This window comes from Bufo gargarizans, chromosome 4 (genome assembly GCF_014858855.1).
Source record: "Bufo gargarizans isolate SCDJY-AF-19 chromosome 4, ASM1485885v1, whole genome shotgun sequence".
In the NCBI taxonomy this organism is placed as follows: Eukaryota; Metazoa; Chordata; class Amphibia; order Anura; family Bufonidae; genus Bufo; species Bufo gargarizans.
In genome coordinates, this window is record NC_058083.1 from 149,716,094 (window position 1) to 149,734,005 (window position 17,912).

Here is a 17,912-nt window from a genome sequence, read left to right on the forward strand (position 1 = left end):
CACAAACTGTTGACATCTGCACAAACATCTTCACCGCAGGTCAGTTTTTCGTGTTTCAAATTCTACCTACTGACGCTGTTAGGGTTGTCTCACTTCAGCAAATAGCATTGACTATGTAAAGGAAGTTAATACAAGACACTTACTAATGTAATGTGATTGTCCATATTGCTTCATTTGCTGGGTGGATTCATTTTTCCATCACATTATACACTGCTCGTTTCCATGGTTACAGACCACCCTGCAATCCATCAGTGGTGGTCATGCTTGCACACTATAGGAAAAAGCACTAGCCTATGAGTGCTCTCATGGTCCCAGCCACCAGAGAGGCCAGCACTTTTTTTTCTATATTATTCAAGCACGACCACCACTGCTGGATTGCAGGGTGGTCATAACCATGTAAACAAGAAGCGTATAATATGATGGATAAATGAATCCAGCCAGCAAAGGAGGCAATATGGACAATGACAATATATTAGTAAGTGGCTTGTATTAACTTTCTGTACATGATAAAGGCCATTTGCTGAAGTGAGACCACCCCATTAAAGGGGTTGTTTAGGCTTAAAAAAAAGGCTCTGCTTTTTCCAGAACTGTGCCAGTTCTGACTGTGAGCTGGTATTTGTATTGGTACTGAGCTACAAGACCAGACACAGCCCATGTATGACTGTGGCGCTGTTTTTGGAAAATGCAGCCTTTCCTAATCCCTGCCATCCTCTTTAATCTTCATAGAAAAAAGTGGAATCACCTTGGAAATATGTATTTTAACAGTCTCCTTAGATCTGGACATCCGCTCCATGTTTTTGGTATTGGGATTCCAGCTTATGGTGTAGGTACCAGTTCTAGCAGGTTCCCCTGGCAGACACAGTTACTGAGTATTATGTCCTCATCTGCCCTTACCGTACATGCACCCTTTATGTTAAGGGAGGACTCCAACCAATGTATTATTCCATTTACATCTAGCAGTAGAGCACAGATCATGGTAATGGCAAGGCCAAGGCTGAGAACTGTTGGGGAAAGATTTCTCCCATTTTTGGAACATAGGCGACAGATAACAGCAGGGAATAAAATAGGCTACAAGTAAGAGATGAAAATACAGCGACACTATACAAAATCACTGCAGTAGTGTACAGTAGTGCCATACGGTGCTCAGATAATGCCACCACACTGCCCTTGTGTGCAGGCTGCTTCTTCATGGATTTGTAGTAGGCCTGAATTGTGAATTGTGCTGGGAGGTCGTGAGGCACCAAGATGGCAGGTCCTCTCCTGTTTCAATAAAGGGTTGTCCTCAAAGAGACAGGAGGGGGCCGCTGTGGCTTCTTACTTTTGTATACACACCTGCTCTGAAGAAACCCACACCTCCATTCATAAAAAGCTCTCTGTGACACATCAGAAGTATTCAGGAGAGGCTCGAGAGATGGGCTGCGGAATTATACAGGGCTCTGAGCCCTTTGATTTCCCATTGGCCTCTCTTTGTGTTATTCAGTAGAGGTGAAGATGGACCATAGACTGGCATTACCAACTGTGGCTCATCTTCTCTACATCCAAATTCTTCTCCTCTGCAGAGTGCTGCCTTCCAGCTACTGTACTTGTTGGTGGCATCTTGATACCGTTGCCTGCACTGAAAATACTTGTCAGATGTTTTCTATAACCAGAGGAACACTTAAAGTAGAGCTGAGGGCCATGCTTCTCTTTAAAATACATCCTGACTGTATCCCTTTGCTGATTTGCACAAATTCACAAAATAAATCATTTGACAAATATGGAGTTGCACAAAAACTCTACTTAGGCTCACTTTAGGAGCCTACGATGAAGGCATATGTCAGAAGGATGTCCCAACGCTTACCACCACTGGAAGGCTGTGAGGTATCACACTGTGTAGGCATATAGTGGGGTATATCACTAATAGAGCTATTTACATATCTAAGTAAACTCTGAAAATACCATCCTGGATTCATATGTTACAAGAAGCCCTCCACCAAGCCTCAAGTCACAGCTCAGGGGGACAGTGTGGACTAATGTAGACCACCGTTCTCCAGCCTGTTATTCTCCAACTGTTAAAAAATAAATAAATAAAAGTGCCATATTATACATTTACTATGCTATTCTGTATGTATACCAGCCCAATGGAAGCCAGAAGGACACTATTTAGGCCTCCTTCAGTTGGAGGACGTCCAGTGGACTTGAGAGGTTTCCCGGAGTACCGTACGTGTATATGCCAAATGTAGGCTCTGAACATGATTTGAACATTACCTACCCCTTGGGTTTATATTATACTGTATTCCATCCATGTCTGTGTGGTAAACATTCTTACTTCATTAGCACATGAAAAGAGGATGAGAGGCATCAGTTTCCTCAGTAAATCTATTTTCTGGTCTTGGATTTTCCACCAATTGCATTCTGTAGATGAGTAGCCTGCAACCTGCTGATCTCTATTGCAAAACTACAACTCTTATTGTTCTCTGGCAGAAAGAGATCTTAGGGTATGCTGAAAGTTGTAGTCTTGTAACAGATGGAGAACAAGAGGTTGGAGCTGGCTGGTCTACAATACAGTAGTCCACACTGTCCTCCTGCTCTGACTGAAGGCTTGGTGAAGGGCTTCTTGTAAAGGGTGTTATCTAGGTGCTTACTTAGATATATAAATAGCTTGTTATCTCTCTTTTTCCACAGTTCGATTTATACTTCTATAATGCTTTGAATAACAACTTTTTTTTTTCTCTCTCTCAATTTCTAAAGCGCAAGATACTACGAGGACAAGGAACTTTCGATGGGGAAGGTATGTGGAAGGGATACATTTATAAAATACAAATTTATAGGGATTGTCCGGCCTTGGAGCTGACAATCCCTGGGGTCTCTCCCTGTTCCCCTGAACATTAAAAACACCCAGTCACCTGTCCACGTTCCAACCTCTGCTCTATTACCATCCATTTCTTGCCCTACAGCACAGGGAAGTGGCTTGGTCCGGTGACTGCTGTGTCCTGTCACAGGTTTCACCAGTCTTAAGTTCTCTTTGACACTTGCGTTCTTCTGTTCTGGCATAGAGTTCCGTCGTCGGGGCTATATGCCGGAAGAATCCTGATCAGGATTATCCCCATGCATTCTGAATGGAGAGTAATCCGTTCAGGATGCATCAGGATGTCTTCAGTTCCGGACCGGGTCGTTTTTTGGCCGGAGAAAATACTGCAGCATGCTGCGCTTTTTGCTCCGGCCAAAAATCCTGAACACTTGCCGCAAGGCCGGATCCGGAATTGATTCCCATTGAAAGGCATTAATCCGGATCCGGCCTTAAGCTAAACGTTGTTTCGGCGCATTACCAGATCCGACGTTTAGCTTTTTCTGAATTGTTACCATGGCTGCCAGGACGCTAAAGTCCTGTTTGCCATGGTAAAGTGTAGTGGGGAGCGGGGGAGCAGTATACTTACCGTCCCTGCGGCTCCCGGGGCACTCCAGAGTGACATCAGGGCGCCCCACGCGCATGGATGACGTGATCGCATGGATCACGTCATCCATGCGCATGGGGCGCTCTGACGTCATTCTGGAGCACCCTGGGAGCTGCACCGACGGTAAGTATACTGCTCCCCCGCTCCCCACTACTACTATGGCAACCAGGACTTTAATAGCGTCCTGGCTGCCATAGTAACACTGAACGCATTTTGAAGACGGATTCGTCTTCAAATGCTTTCAGTTCACTTGCGTTTTTCCGGATCCGGCATGTAATTCCGGCAAATGGAGTACACGACGGATCCGGACAACGCAAGTGTGAAAGAGCCCCTTAGCAGGTTGAACGCTACATTCAAACCTCTGTGAGCGATGAGGCATGCGATTGGCCATAATGGTCACGGCACCAAGGCACTTCCTGGTCCTGCGGAGACCGGAAGTGTCTGAGAACTGAGCAGCAGCTTCCTTTTATCTTCAGGGGAACATGGTTGAAGTGAGGACCCCAGGGATTGTCAGCTCCAAGGCTTGTTTGTTGTGTTGGTTGGTGGTTCTCCATTCTAGGACAATGCATATTCCATAACATTTCATTTATGGCGGTGTTTACCTTGGATTCCACAGTAATGTATGAAAATTAATGATAAAAGGGTATTGTACATGAGGGGTGTAAATCCAGATACCTAATTTTTGTTGCTAAAGTAATGATGGCCACTAATTATCGACTCTGTCACAGCCATCGATGCCAAATATCTGATTCATAATGAGACCTAGGGAAACATACAACTATACTCAAAAGTCCAAATCAGACCTACACCCGTGCCCCCCTATAAAAGGTGTACACCAAATGGGTGGGTATCGCACAGAGAATACATCATATGCCTATAGCCAGTTACCCTGGCAAGAGACATATTAAGCTTGGTGGCTCAAGAGGTCTTATTCAAACATCTTCACAGCCTTATGTGCCTTATAGGGAACCTGTCGCCATGGAAATGCCGCCAAGCTTCAGTGATAGAGCAGGAGGAGCTGAGCAGATTGATATATATCGTTTTGTGGGAAAAGATTTAGCAAACCTTTTTTATTAAGCATACAGACATAGCTGCCAGTCCTTGAGTAGCACCGCCCACTGGACTCCTAAGCAGAGACAAGGCTGGGATTTACATGAGAACATTAAAAGTTAGCCTGACTCTTTCCTGATAAAACTGTATTTCAGTCAGCTTAGCTCCTGCTCTCCAACATCCGGCATTTTCATGGGGACAGGTGAGGAACACTCAGCATCTACTTTTAATGGAGCTAAATTTTACAATAGTAACCAGGGTCAGGACCTCAGGGAAATGAGAACAACCTACAATACCTCCTGACAGCTACGGTTAAGCCACCTGACCCATCGCAGGCAATGACAACTACGCACCCGCTTCCTCCCGGATGAACCCTTGTCTACCTGTGCCTGGAGAGAGTACACCACTTTTATGGCCTGCTACCCGTCAGATTGTTCAGTATGGTTTGAAGGTGATCCAGTGTGCCTGCTGTTAGCCGGTGTGTGTTCATTTTCCTGACACATTAGTCTGTTCTCAGGATTAGACAGCAATCTAAAGCAATGGCCGGACTGGGGGGGAGGGAGTAGCCCTTTAGGGGAGGCCCCCCATGATGGGGGGTTTGTTTACGGAGGCCCGGAGGAGTGTTGGATTGGAGGGGGGTTAGAAAGGGGGGTTAGAGGGGGGAACTAGTGAGGTTAGGATAGGCCAGTTTGAGTTAGGGGGAGGAGTAAGGGGGGGTTTAAGTATTGGGGGGGATGAAGGAGAAAAGAGCCATTTTAGGTTAAAAATTAGGCTCCCATCCACCCTCCCTAGTTTTGGGGGGTCGGTTTGAGCGAGGGGAGGAGATATGTTGGGAGTTTAGTCATGTCACGGCGCCTGGGGGGGGGGGGCGTCCTTGGAGTTGGTCACTGTGGAACTTGAGGACATTGGAGGGGCCCCACGGTGGGGGCTGGACTCCCATGTGGAGCGAGATGTTGTAGTGAATTGAGGGGGTTTCATTAGGTGGTGCCTCTGAGCTGGGGGTAACGGCTGGAGGCAAGAATGGCTCACCCTGGTTCGGCAGCTTGAAGTTTTGGGGCGTCAATGACCTCCTCCCACTGGGTTAGGGCCCTTTCACACTTGCGTTGTCCGGATCCGGCATAGAGTTCCGTCGTCGGGGCTCTATGCCGGAAGAATCCTGATCAGGATTATCCTAATGCATTCTGAATGGAGAGAAATCCGTTCAGAATGCATCAGGATGTCTTCAGTTCCGGAACGGAACGTTTTTTGGCCGGAGAAAATAACGCAGCATGCTGCACTTTTTGCTCCGGCCAAAAATCCTGAAGACTTGCCGCAAGGCCGGATCCGGAATTAATGCCCATTGATCCGGATCCGGCCTTAAGCTAAACGTCGTTTCGGCGCATTGCCGGACCCGACGTTTAGCTTTTTCTGAATGGTTACCATGGCTGCAAGGACGCTAAAGTCCTGGCAGCCATGGTAAAGTGTAGCGGGGAGCTGGGGAGCAGCATACTTACCATCCGTGTGGCTCCCGGGGCGCTCCCGAGTGACGTCAGGGCGCCCCAAGCGCATGGATCACGTGATCACATGGAACACGTCATCCATGCGCACGGGGTGCTCTGACGTCATTCTGGAGCGCCCCGGGAGCCACACGGACTGTAAGTATACCGCTCCCCGCTCCTATGATGGAAACCAGGACTTTAATAGCGTCCTGGGTGCCAAAGTAACACTGAACGCATTTTGAAGACGGATCCGTCTTCAAATGCTTTCAGTACACTTGTGTTTTTCCGGATCCGGCGTGTAATTCCGGCAAGTGGAGTACACGCCGGATCCGGACAACGCAAGTGTGAAAGGGCCCTTAGGTTATTACTGTTGTTATGGTTGTGGTTATTTATGTATTTGTTATTTAAAGGGGTTCTGCACTTTCAATTAACTGATGATCTATCCTCTGGATAGATCATCAGCTTCTGATCGGCGGGGGTCCGACACCCGGGACCCCCGCCGATCAGCTGTTTGAGAAGGCAGCGGCGCTCCAGCAGCACAGCGGCCTTCTCACTGTTTACCGCCAGGCCGCCCGCCCACTGACGTCACGACTTGTATCAACTAGAGTGGGCGCGGCTAAGCTCCATTCAAGTGAACAGAGCTTAGCCGCACCCACTCTAGTTGATACAAGTCGTGACGTCAGTGGGCGGGCGGCCCGGCGGTAAACAGTGAGAAGGCCGCGGCGCTGCTGGAGCACCGCTGCCTTCTCAAACAGTTGATCGGCGGGGGTCCCGGGTGTCGGACCCCCGCCGATCAGAAGCTGATGATCTATCCAGAGGATAGATCATCAGTTAATTGAAAGTGCAGAACCCCTTTAATAAATGGCTGCTGTGGCCATTACATTCCAGTAAGTTGTCTGAGTCTTATGTAGGTTCGGTGGGTGGTGGGGAATACAAGAAAGGGCAATTAGGTGAGAAGGGGCGAACGATACATATAACAAAACAATAACAAATATAGGTGCACTCTGCAGAGTGCACCTGTATTTGTTATTGTATTGTTATATTGATTGACATACGCACTTGTTACCTTGTGTGAGATGTCTATTGTGGTACTTGTGGTTCACCGCAGGCATCCTCCACCGTATGCATTTTGCTGGGGATCGCCATTAGCAACGGGCCACAAGTGCAGGATTTGCTCCCCTGTATATATGCACGACTGCATGTAGGTTTGAGCACCTCCTGCTAATGCCACCCTGTCTTCTTAGTTTGTAGCGAACGATACATAACCAATTCCCCCGTCATGTGTATGGACTGCTAAACTTGACTCCATATTGATCTCTGTAGCCAGGTTGCATGTCATTGGTATCTCACATGTGCATTTGTAACCATATAGCACATAAGCTCTGTGCACTGTGTTTCACTACTAGAAGAGTGAGCCAAATCAGGTAACACTATAGGAGCGAATTCAGATGAACGTATCCGTCACGGTGTGTTGTCCGCATCTTTTGCGTCCCCGTTGAAAGGAATTGGTCTGCATCCTATCCGCTAAATTGCGGACTTAAATATACAGACGTGTGAATGGGCCCTAATAGAGAATAAAAGTTCTGCCTTCAGATTCTCATATTTCTTAGAAAACTCTAAAAGTATGTGCCTTTCACCTATTCCAGTGTGCGCAAATTTAAAAAATGTGTAAAAATGCCTGCCTCCACAGGAATGAGGAGCTCTGGTGTGGTCACTGGCTTCTTTTACGCTGGGTTCACACCTGAGCGTTTTACAGCGCGTACGATCGCGCTGTAAAACGCCCGACGCTCAAACAAGTACAGGAGCTTTTTTTGGCGCATTTGACGCGCGTTTGGGCCATAGACTCTTTGGACAACACTGCTGTCAATCACCCAAACGCGCGTCAAACGCGCGTTCACTATTAAAAAAAACGCGCATAAAACGCGCGACAAAAACGCGCATAGAAACGCCTAGGTGTGAACCCAGCGTTAGTGTCCGTTGCTAGGCAACAGCCTGACTAGATTCAGAGGCTACCACACAAACAAAAAGCATGAAACTTGCCCTCAAATGGGAAAGGCTTGAACAGAGTTTTCCTCTCATTGTGGTAAAAGAGGTGAGGCTTCTAGTGTTACTGACCGTCTAGTGACGGTGATTTACAGGCAGAGTGTCATCTCTGTGCATTTACTGGCAGTTACATGGAGAGCGAGCATGGCAGACATTCCTTCCCTTCTTTAGTTTTGTTTTAGCTCCAGTCTATATTGTGTTTGGTTTAGGATAGGAGACAGTGGCACTGCGGAACATCATGTTCAGTGCCCAACCTGATAGACCGAGATCCTGCGAGATTGTGAAACCACCTGGCAGGCAATAAGGAGACAAAACACGATCTTGTATTACCGCTCCTGTGTCTGCATAACATGTCCAGATACCGCGACTGACAGCTAGCTCTGCATGAGCAAGCGTCCAGGGAATGTGTCAATCACAGATAGGACCGCCATGTGCTGTTCACATCCGTATGTCCCTACTGCAGCCCCCTCCACCGCCATGTGCTGTCCACATCCGTATGTCACTGCCACAGCCCGCCTCCACCGTCGTGTGCTGTCCACATCCGTATGTCCCTGCCACAGCCCCCCTCCACCGCCATGTGCTGTCCACATCCGTATGTCCCTGCCACAGCCCCCCTCCACCGCCATGTGCTGTCCACATCCTTATGTCCCTGCCACAGCCCCCCTCCACCGCCATGTGCTGTCCACATCCGTATGTCCCTGCCACAGCCCCCCTCTGCCGCCGCGTGCTGTCCACATCCGTATGTCCCTGCCACAGCCCCCCTCCACTGCCATGTGCTGTCCACATCCGTATGTCCCTGCCACAGCCCCCCTCCACCGTCGTGTGCTGTCCACATCCGTATGTCCCTGCCACAGCCCCCCTCCACCGTCGTGTGCTGTCCACATCCGTATGTCCCTGCCACAGCCCGCCTCCACCGTCGTGTGCTGTCCACATCCGTATGTCCCTGCCACAGCCCGCCTCCACCGTCGTATGCTGTCCACATCCGTATGTCCCTGCCACTGCCCGCCTCCACTGCCATGTGCTGTCCACATCCGTATGTCCCTGCTGCAGCCCCCCTCCACTGCCATGTGCTGTCCACATCCGTATGTCCCTGCCACAGCCCGCCTCCACCGCCGTGTGCTGTCCACATCCGTATGTCCTTGCCACAGCCCGCCTCCACCGTCGTGTGCTGTCCACATCCGTATGTCCCTGCCACAGCCCGCCTCCACCGTCGTGTGCTGTCCACATCCGTATGTCCTTGCCACAGCCTGCCTCCACCGCCGTGTGCTGTCCACATCCGTATGTCCTTGCCACAGCCCCCCTCTGCCGCCATGTACTGTCCATGTGTGTATGTCCCTGCCACAGCCCCCCTCTGCCGCCGCGTGCTGTCCACATCCGTCAGTCACCGTTTGGCTGTGGGAACAGAGCCTTATGCTTTATTACATCTCCCTACATAAAGATTCAGTAAAAGAGAGTCCTCAATACATTGTATTTGCATGTCAGATCCCAGCCGTGCTCCTTGAACATATGAACTCAGAACGCACAAAGAGAAATGCAGAGAAATTGACACTGCCCCTTTAAGAGGGGATAATCTGTGTTGCCTATTGTTGTAGATATTGTAACTGTTTGGCTAATTGTAGGTGCCTGAGGAGGAGGACGGTATACATGTAATGTATGTAATACCGCGCAGCCTGCAGTCTTCTCAGAGGGCGACTGAAGTGGTTGCTAGGCTGTGACTGCTCCCATACAAACACTGCAGTGAATGTATACCGCCTGGAGGTTGGACGCTTGCCCAAAGTGCAAAGTACAAAAAAGTGACAGTACAATTTGTCACAATGGTTTGATTCTGCTGCTCAGTGTACATGTAGCCTGTGTCTGCTATAGCTGACCCTATATCAGTGCTTTGGCTGTACACATAATATTCCTCCTGCATCTGAACTAAGACCAAGGTGGTCTATTCACCCACAGCAAGCAGCCAGAACTCAGGTTTAATTTTTTTAGTACAGTTTAGGAAATGAGAGCGGAACCACGGTTTCTATGGGGACAAGATACATTTATCAAGACCGTCTGACATGAGGCCCACTGCTTTCTTCAGCTCCTACTTGTGTGTCCATGGTTAGGGAATGGCAGTGTTTGTCTTAGATTATAAAAAAATTAAAGTTATTTCCTGGAAAACTGATGGGGAGATTTATCAAAACTGGTGTAAAGGAAAACTGTCCTAGTTGCCCATAGCAACCAATCAGATACCTGTAATTTTCCGAAGGAGCTCTGAAAAATGAATGGTGGAATCTGATTGGTTGCTGTGGGCAACTAGGACAGTTTTCCTTTACACCAGTTTACGTAAATCTCCTCCACGGTTCTGTTTCATATATTCCTCCTGACCTCTGCACAGGTCACAGAGCATACCTAGAGAACAATAGGTTCAGCTAGTGATAGTGACTTGGAAAAACTTAAAAATAAATAACCCAAAATACCAATAATACATTTAACAATGAAAGATGTTTTAAACAATAGGTCATTTTATTTAAATTCCAGCCTTTGGAATTTGGCCAATCACATCATGCACTGACCTACAGAGAAAAACCCAGCTCTTTAACAGTCTTCATTTTGGCTTAAAGGGGAGGTCTGGTGGTAAAAGTATAGATTTTTTTTCAGAACAGCTTTAAAAAAAAAAAAAAAATATATATATATATATATATATATATATATATATATATATATATATATATATATACTCATCACTAGTTCCCTGCCCCCCGTTCCTGTGCTTCCCAGGTACCCCGTCAAACTCACCTTGCTGGTCTCTCTTGACGGAGGAGATGTGAAGCTCAGCCAGTCGCTGTTCTCAGCAGTGATCTGCCCCCCTGTACTGTGCTCATGCAGTCCCATAGAGACGAATGGAGTGCTCATGACCAATGTGTGCCCCCTACCCCCCTATTCTTGTCCTGGTAGTAGTACCCCCACTGATCTAATAGTTATCCCCTCTACTGTGGCGTTGCATGGAGAACTGATAGCTTGAGCCGTATCTACTATTCCAGTTCTCCTTTCCCCCACCTAAGCAATACAATCATAATGCCCCCCCCCCCCCCCCCCCCACCTCAGCGCAGTAATCACTGTACACATAGGCACCGCATGCTGTTTTTATCTCGGCATTGAGCCAGGGAAGTTTTCGTAAAGGCCACAGTATTGATATAGAAGTAAGTATACATAAAACAGATGGGACATGCTAGTCAGTTCCCAAACATTTCAATATGGATGATGTTGGGACTTTGTGTTTGCATTATACTGTGCTGGAAAAAAAAAAATGAAAAAAACCTGATGCGATATGGTGTATATACTCTGATGCAGCCATCTTTACTACCAAGGCCACGTCTGCTTTCATCACTGAACACCAATGCTTTCCATTGATGGCCTCATCAGAGTTGACAGGAGGGCTATAGAGCGTCTACTGCCCTCATGCATAGTGCGGAGACAAACAGGAACAACACCAGGTGTGGGGTGCCATTAGCTACATGGCTGTTCTCATCTGGTATTTGTGGTGGGAACACTGACCAGCCTTCCGTACGTCCGTACGTCACGGGACGTCACGGAACTAGTCCTAATGCCTTATTTGATTCTGTTAGGAAATGTGGTGTTCCTATAAGATAACGCCCACCCACCCACTGCCCGCGCTACACATCATGCTCTTCAGGGTATGAAGCTCCTTACCTGGCCAGCTCTGTCTCCAGATCTCCCCCCCCCCCCCATTGAGAATCTCTGGGACTGGATGGGGTGATGGATCTCCCATACACAGCAGCCAACAACCAACTACGGGTCCAAGTTGAAAGAGTTTGGAAAGACATATCTGAATGGCCATTACCATGTTAGGCCTCTTTCACAAGATTTCCGCGCAGGTGCAATGCGTGAGGTGAACGCATTGCACCCGCACTGAATCCGGACCCATTAATTTTTATGGGGCTGTGCACATGAGCGGTGATTTTCACGCATCACTTGTGCATTGCATGAAAATCGCAGCATGCTCTATATTGTGCGTTTTTCACGCAACGCAGGCCCCATAGAAGTTAATAGGGCTGCATGAAAATCGCAAGCATCCACAAGCAAGTGCGGATGCGGGGCGATTTTTACACATGGTTGCTAGGAGGTGATCCGGATGGGGACCCGATCATTATTATTTTCCCTTATAACATGGTTATAAGGGAAAATAATAGCATTCTTTCTACAGAATGCTTAGTAAAATAGGGCTGGAGGGGTTAAAAAAAATAAAAAATAAAAATTTAACTTACCATAATCCACTTGTTCGCGCAGCCGGGCTTCTCTTCTGTCTTCTTTGCTGTCCAGGAGGAAAAGGACCTGTGGTGACGTCACTGCGCTCATCACATGGTCCATCACATGATCCAACACCATGGCGATGGATCATGTGATGTACCATGTGATGAGCGCAGTGACGTCCCCACAGGTCCTTTTCCTCAAAGAACAAGACAGAAGAGAAGCCGGGCTGTGGGAACAAGTGGAGGAGGTGAGTTAAATTATTTATTTATTTTTAACCCCTCCAGCCCTATTTTACTTCTCTAGCATTCTGTAGTAAGAAGGCTATTATTTTCCCTTATAACCATGTTATAAGGGAAAATAATACAATTTACAGAATACTGAACCCAAACCCGAACTTCTGTGAAGAAGTACGGATTTGGTTCTGGGTACCAAACATGGCAATTTTTTTCACGTGCGTGCAAAACGCATTAAAACGCTTTGCACTCGCAGGGAAAAATCGTGCATGATCCCACAACGAAACCAGCCTGAGAGTGGCAGCAGTATCACAGCAAGGGAGATGCCACCCAGTATTAATGTGACCCTGCCTCAACCTATACCCTGCCGCAGAACCGAAAATAAAGGGGGCACCACCATGGTTGAGTAATCATTGACCAAGCGCCACTAGCAGATTATACTTTGGCAATCTAAGCTCATTCACATTAAGTTTGCCCGGTCTTCTTTTTTCAATTTATTGTAGTTTAGGTTATATTAGCAGTTACTAATATTATTCCTCTCTTTGTTTTCAGAGAACGCCGTCTTATATCAAAACTACAAGGAGAAGGCGCTGGATATCGACTCAGATGAGGAAGCTGATGGCAAAGAGCCGAAAGAAGATCGCATTGTTGTTTTGTACAAACCTTTGAGGTCCACGTGGAGTCAGCTGTCAGTGGTAAGACAATGGCCGATCATATTCTTTTTTTATTTTTATTATTATAAATAGTTTATTGCTATTGAATCATATCATTGGTAATAACTTTTACTCAAGTCAGAGGCTTTAATTTCTTCTACTTTTCCCCATAAACTATCATCCAAATACCGATATCATAAATATTCCCTTAATTTCTGACTGGGTACAGGCCAACACCATATTCCAAATATTCACAAAATGTTATTATCCATTCCCCCAACTACCCCCCTATTATTATTGCAGGAGCCGACTGAGATCATCCTCTCGGGTCCAGGAGTACACCATACCAGAGAATTAAGATCCATCCTGCCCATATCTGTTTCCATTATCTAAGCTCTTTTTTCTCCCAAAATAATACACGTTCATAATTCTTTATCCTGTTTATTAACTGTTTCCATTCCTCAAACTCAGGGTAATTTTCTGATCCACATTTTCTAACTATTATTACTCTTGCAATTAATAGCCCTTTCAACCACATTATATTTTCCTTCTTATGCCATTTATCCATGGGGAGGAATCCTGATATTGCAAGTTCTATTACTACCGCAGGTTTTACCTCCATCCTGCCACCCATCTCCTCAAATATCTTACCCCAATATTCTTGAATGATCGGGCAGCTCCATATAAGATGTATAATCTTCCAGTGACAAAAACTCCCCTAAATTTACATTCTGCCATAATGGAGTGTAATGAAGAGCTTGAGATAGCCCAAATATCTTTCTAATTGTATTCCATACATTCTGCAACATTCTACTTATCGGGCATTTTTTCCCCAGTATTACCAAATATCCTGTTTCCAAAATACTGAAGAGATCTTTCTGGGTCCCTTTACATTCGCTTATTAAATGCTGAATAAACCCATCCCCACCATAACCAGTACCCCATAGAATTTCTGCAGCCATGTAATAACCCTGCATATAAGGAAGGGCGAGACCCCCTTGCACCTCTGCTAACCGTAGATATTTTTGCTCAATCCGGACTCGCTTTCTTCCCCAGATCAAATCATTTATAATCCTTCCCAAGAAATTAAAAAAAGGGATCTTCTATCCAAATTGGGCATGCGGTCAGTATGTATAAAACTTGCAGGAGTAATACTATTTTCACTAGAGCAATTCTTTTAAATTACTATAATCCTTCAAATTAGCAGTGATTTTGATCCCCAGATACTCAAACTGTTCTGTGGGTGTCAGTATTCGAACATCGGTAACATTGCCACCAACTTGTCGGTTCAGTGGCAATAATACTGATTCTGCCCAATTTATTTCAAATCCCGAAATGACTCCAAAATCATTAACCATCCTCGTAACATAAGAAAGGGATTTCCATCCTGCTTTCAAAAAAATCAATACATCATCTGCATATAGGCTTATTTTATCTCTAATCCCACCTCCCCAAATCCTACTATCCTATCATCCATCCTGATTTTACACGCAAGTGGTTCTAGGAAGATCGCGTATACTAGAGGGGATAGAGGACAAGCCTGTCTAGTGCCTCAATATATCCAGCGCTGTTCACAAGATTCGCCGCGCCTGCGGACTTCATTCCCCATTATTGGCAGAGGCACAATAGTGTTTAATGTGCATGTGCCGGTCCGTACATCTAGCCGGCCTTGTGCCTCTGCCCATAATGGGGAATGAAGTACGCGGGTGCGGCAAATCTTGTGAATGGCGCTGGATTTCTGAAGAACCTAGGGCGGGCCAGAGGGGTGAAAGGGAAGGGGTTTCATATGCAAAGCGATGAGCGCTTGAACGCCACCCCTGGGCACCTTCAGACCTAATTTACATATTGAATAAAAGTGTTTTTTGAAGAAAATAAGCGACGGCCAGCTAAACAGTAAGTATCATTCCAATATGGGCACTATAATGCAGATCATAGTGTTCTATAATGGTCAGTTTAGGTGAAAGACTCCCTTTAAATGAGTCTGACCATACCCCCTCAACATTTATTCTAGCAGTCTATATAATAACCGCACCCACTTAATAAAGTTTTCCCCCATATTCATTTGATTCATAACCTTCCAGAGGAATTTCCACGCCCCCCTATCGAATCCTTTCGCTGCATCCATCGACAGGACGCAGCGGTCCTCCCCCTCCCCTAATTGAATATTTACCAATGCTCTACGGATATTTGTTTGGGCATGATAGCCGATCATATTCAATATTATGGGTGCATGTGGTGTTTACCTGAAGTATGAAGCATTGTGAATATGTTTGCGTAACTTTTTATTATGTAATTATAAGACTTTATTAGACTTGACGACACCTTAAAAGTTAAAGGTCATTTTAGATGAATTTACACAGCTGTAGTAGCAATTTACTTGTATAGTGCTATTTCTGGAATTGTTTCCCTTAAAGGGATTGTCTCACTTTAGCAAATGGCATTATTATGTAGAGACATTAAGACAAGGCATGTCCTAATGTATTGTGATTGCCCATATTGCTTCCTTTGCTGGTTGGATCCATTTTTACATCACATTATACACTGATGTATAGGAACAGTCTAGCAAAACCTGGTGTCCGTTCACATGGATTAGGATCCATGTAATACAGGGTTGTCCTGAATTTGCCAGAGGATGTACAGATGTAGCAGGGTTAACACTCACAACACTCTCTTAACTGAAATTTCTTAACTCATGACACTATCTTGAAACAAAAGCCATTGAAGGTGTTTGCTTAACGCATTTAGTTTAGATAACACGTCTCATAAAGCATGTGTGTGTTAACAGTACTACATCTGTATTAGTCCACTGTATGTGGCCCCTACCTAATCCGCAGCGCTGTGCGCAGATTGTATACACTCACATCTGACTTTGTGTCCATTGTGACTTTATTCCTGCATGTCGCCCACGGACAGAGGAAGCCGTTGATCTGTGGGGATGTTTTTCAGTATTGGAGGGAACCACGCATTATTTGTATGTTTTGCTACAGCTTTCTGTGAATGATACACGGATCGTCAACCTTTTTATCATCCTAAAGTCAGTGTCCTGAGGATACACAGATTTCCCTGAATCTGGATTATATAGATATAGAGTGTATACTCCTTTATACACTCGGCATCTAGTGTCCTGCAGGCAAGGCTGTGCTAGCTAGAGGAGACCTGCACGCTAGCATCTGCTGGAAATGTGGGACTTCGCTTCACGTAGTGACTATAGAAAGACAAGTCTGAATATAGTAGGTGGAATTAAAGGAGTTCTCTGAGCTTTCTTCAAAATCTCGCTGTGCTTTGTGTGGTGGAGGGAAGATAATCTACTCAGTACTTACCCCTCCGTCGTGCTGCCAGTTCCAGAGTCACCACTTCGCTCACCTGACCACCGGGACTGGATGTGGGCTCATTTGCTCAGGACCCGACTGAATGTGTTCCTTAGTCTTCCAGGTGCATACTGTAAATGCAGCTGAACAGGAGGACCTTTACCCTGGGTTCAGACCTGAGCGTTCTGAAACGAGCGCTCTGTATGCGCGATTGTACAGGGCGTTTACAATCGCGCATACAGAGACAGGCGTGCACACATTGTCGCGCGTTCCCGAATATCTATGTGCGGGAACGCGCGACAAACGCCCCCAAAAAAGCTCAAGAACTTGTTTGAGCGTCGGGCGTTTTACAGCGCGATCGTACACGCTGTAAAACGCCCAGGTGAGAACCATTCCCATAGGGAATCATTGGTTTCTCCTTGTTGAGCGTTTTACAGCGCGTAGGAACGCGCTGTAAAACGCTCAGGTGTGAACTTAGGGTCATACTTCCAGATGTTCAGGTAGATTATCGCTAACAAGCATTCGAACGTAGAGCAAAAATTTGCTGGTGTAAAGGTGCCACCGATTACCCAATAAATGAGTGAAACACTCATTCATCGGATAATAGGATCGTTGGTGCAGACACCTAAATCATCGTTTGCCGGCAGCAGATTGTGCTGTCCAAACAGCCCTCTGCTTCGGAAACAAGCGATGGCATTAGCGATCACTCCTCCCCATACTGTGGAGGTTTCCTCCACTGAAGAGCAGGCGATTGTCAGGAAGGAACGCTTACTTCCCGACAATTGCTTGCTACATGGGGCCATGAGAAGCCCACGCTCTGTGCAAGCGCAGCCTTCCCTTGTTTGTTTACCTGCTCGCCGTCGGCATCGCAACGGTGAACAGGTGTAATTGCAAGCCGTCCCATTCACTTCTATAGGACGGCTCCTTCCTATTCAAGTCTATAGGAATGAGCCTTCCCATTGAAATGAATGGGATGGCTTGTAGTTCCACCTGCTCACTGCTGCGATGTCGGCGGCGAACAGTTAAACAAGCAAGCACAGCCTTCTCTTCAACCAGCTGAGGATAGGCCATCAATGTTAAAATTTCCTTTACCCCTTTAAAGGGGTATTCCCATCTCAGACAATGGGGGCATATCGCTAGGATATACCCCCAATGTCTGATAGGTGCAGTTACCACTGCTGGGACCCGCACCTACAACGAGAACGAAGCGGGGAGCGCTGTGGCTGGAGGACCCCGGATTTCCCTGGGTCCGTCCACCACCAAGCGCTGCTCCCATAGAAGTGAATGAGAGCGCACCTCACATGCGTGGCCCATGCTCCCATTTGTTTCTATGGGGCAGATGGCAATAGCCGAGCCAGCACTAGGCTAGTTTCGGTGGCCCCATAGAAATGAATGAATGGAGGGTGGCTGTGCATGCGCAGTGCGCCCTCCTTTCATTTGCCGGCTCCTTTCTCATTGGAGGTGT

At 46.6% G+C, this 17,912-nt stretch overlaps 1 protein-coding gene across 1 annotated transcript in view; it reads left to right on the forward strand.

Annotated features, from left to right (window-relative positions):
• Positions 1 to 17,912, forward strand: part of ARHGEF26 (Rho guanine nucleotide exchange factor 26) — a 177,766-nt gene that overhangs the window by 6,871 nt on the left and 152,983 nt on the right. Inside the window, 2 exon segments of the mRNA XM_044289881.1 lie at positions 2,731 to 2,770; positions 13,039 to 13,181. Of these exon segments, the coding sequence (XP_044145816.1) occupies positions 2,731 to 2,770; positions 13,039 to 13,181 (183 nt within the window).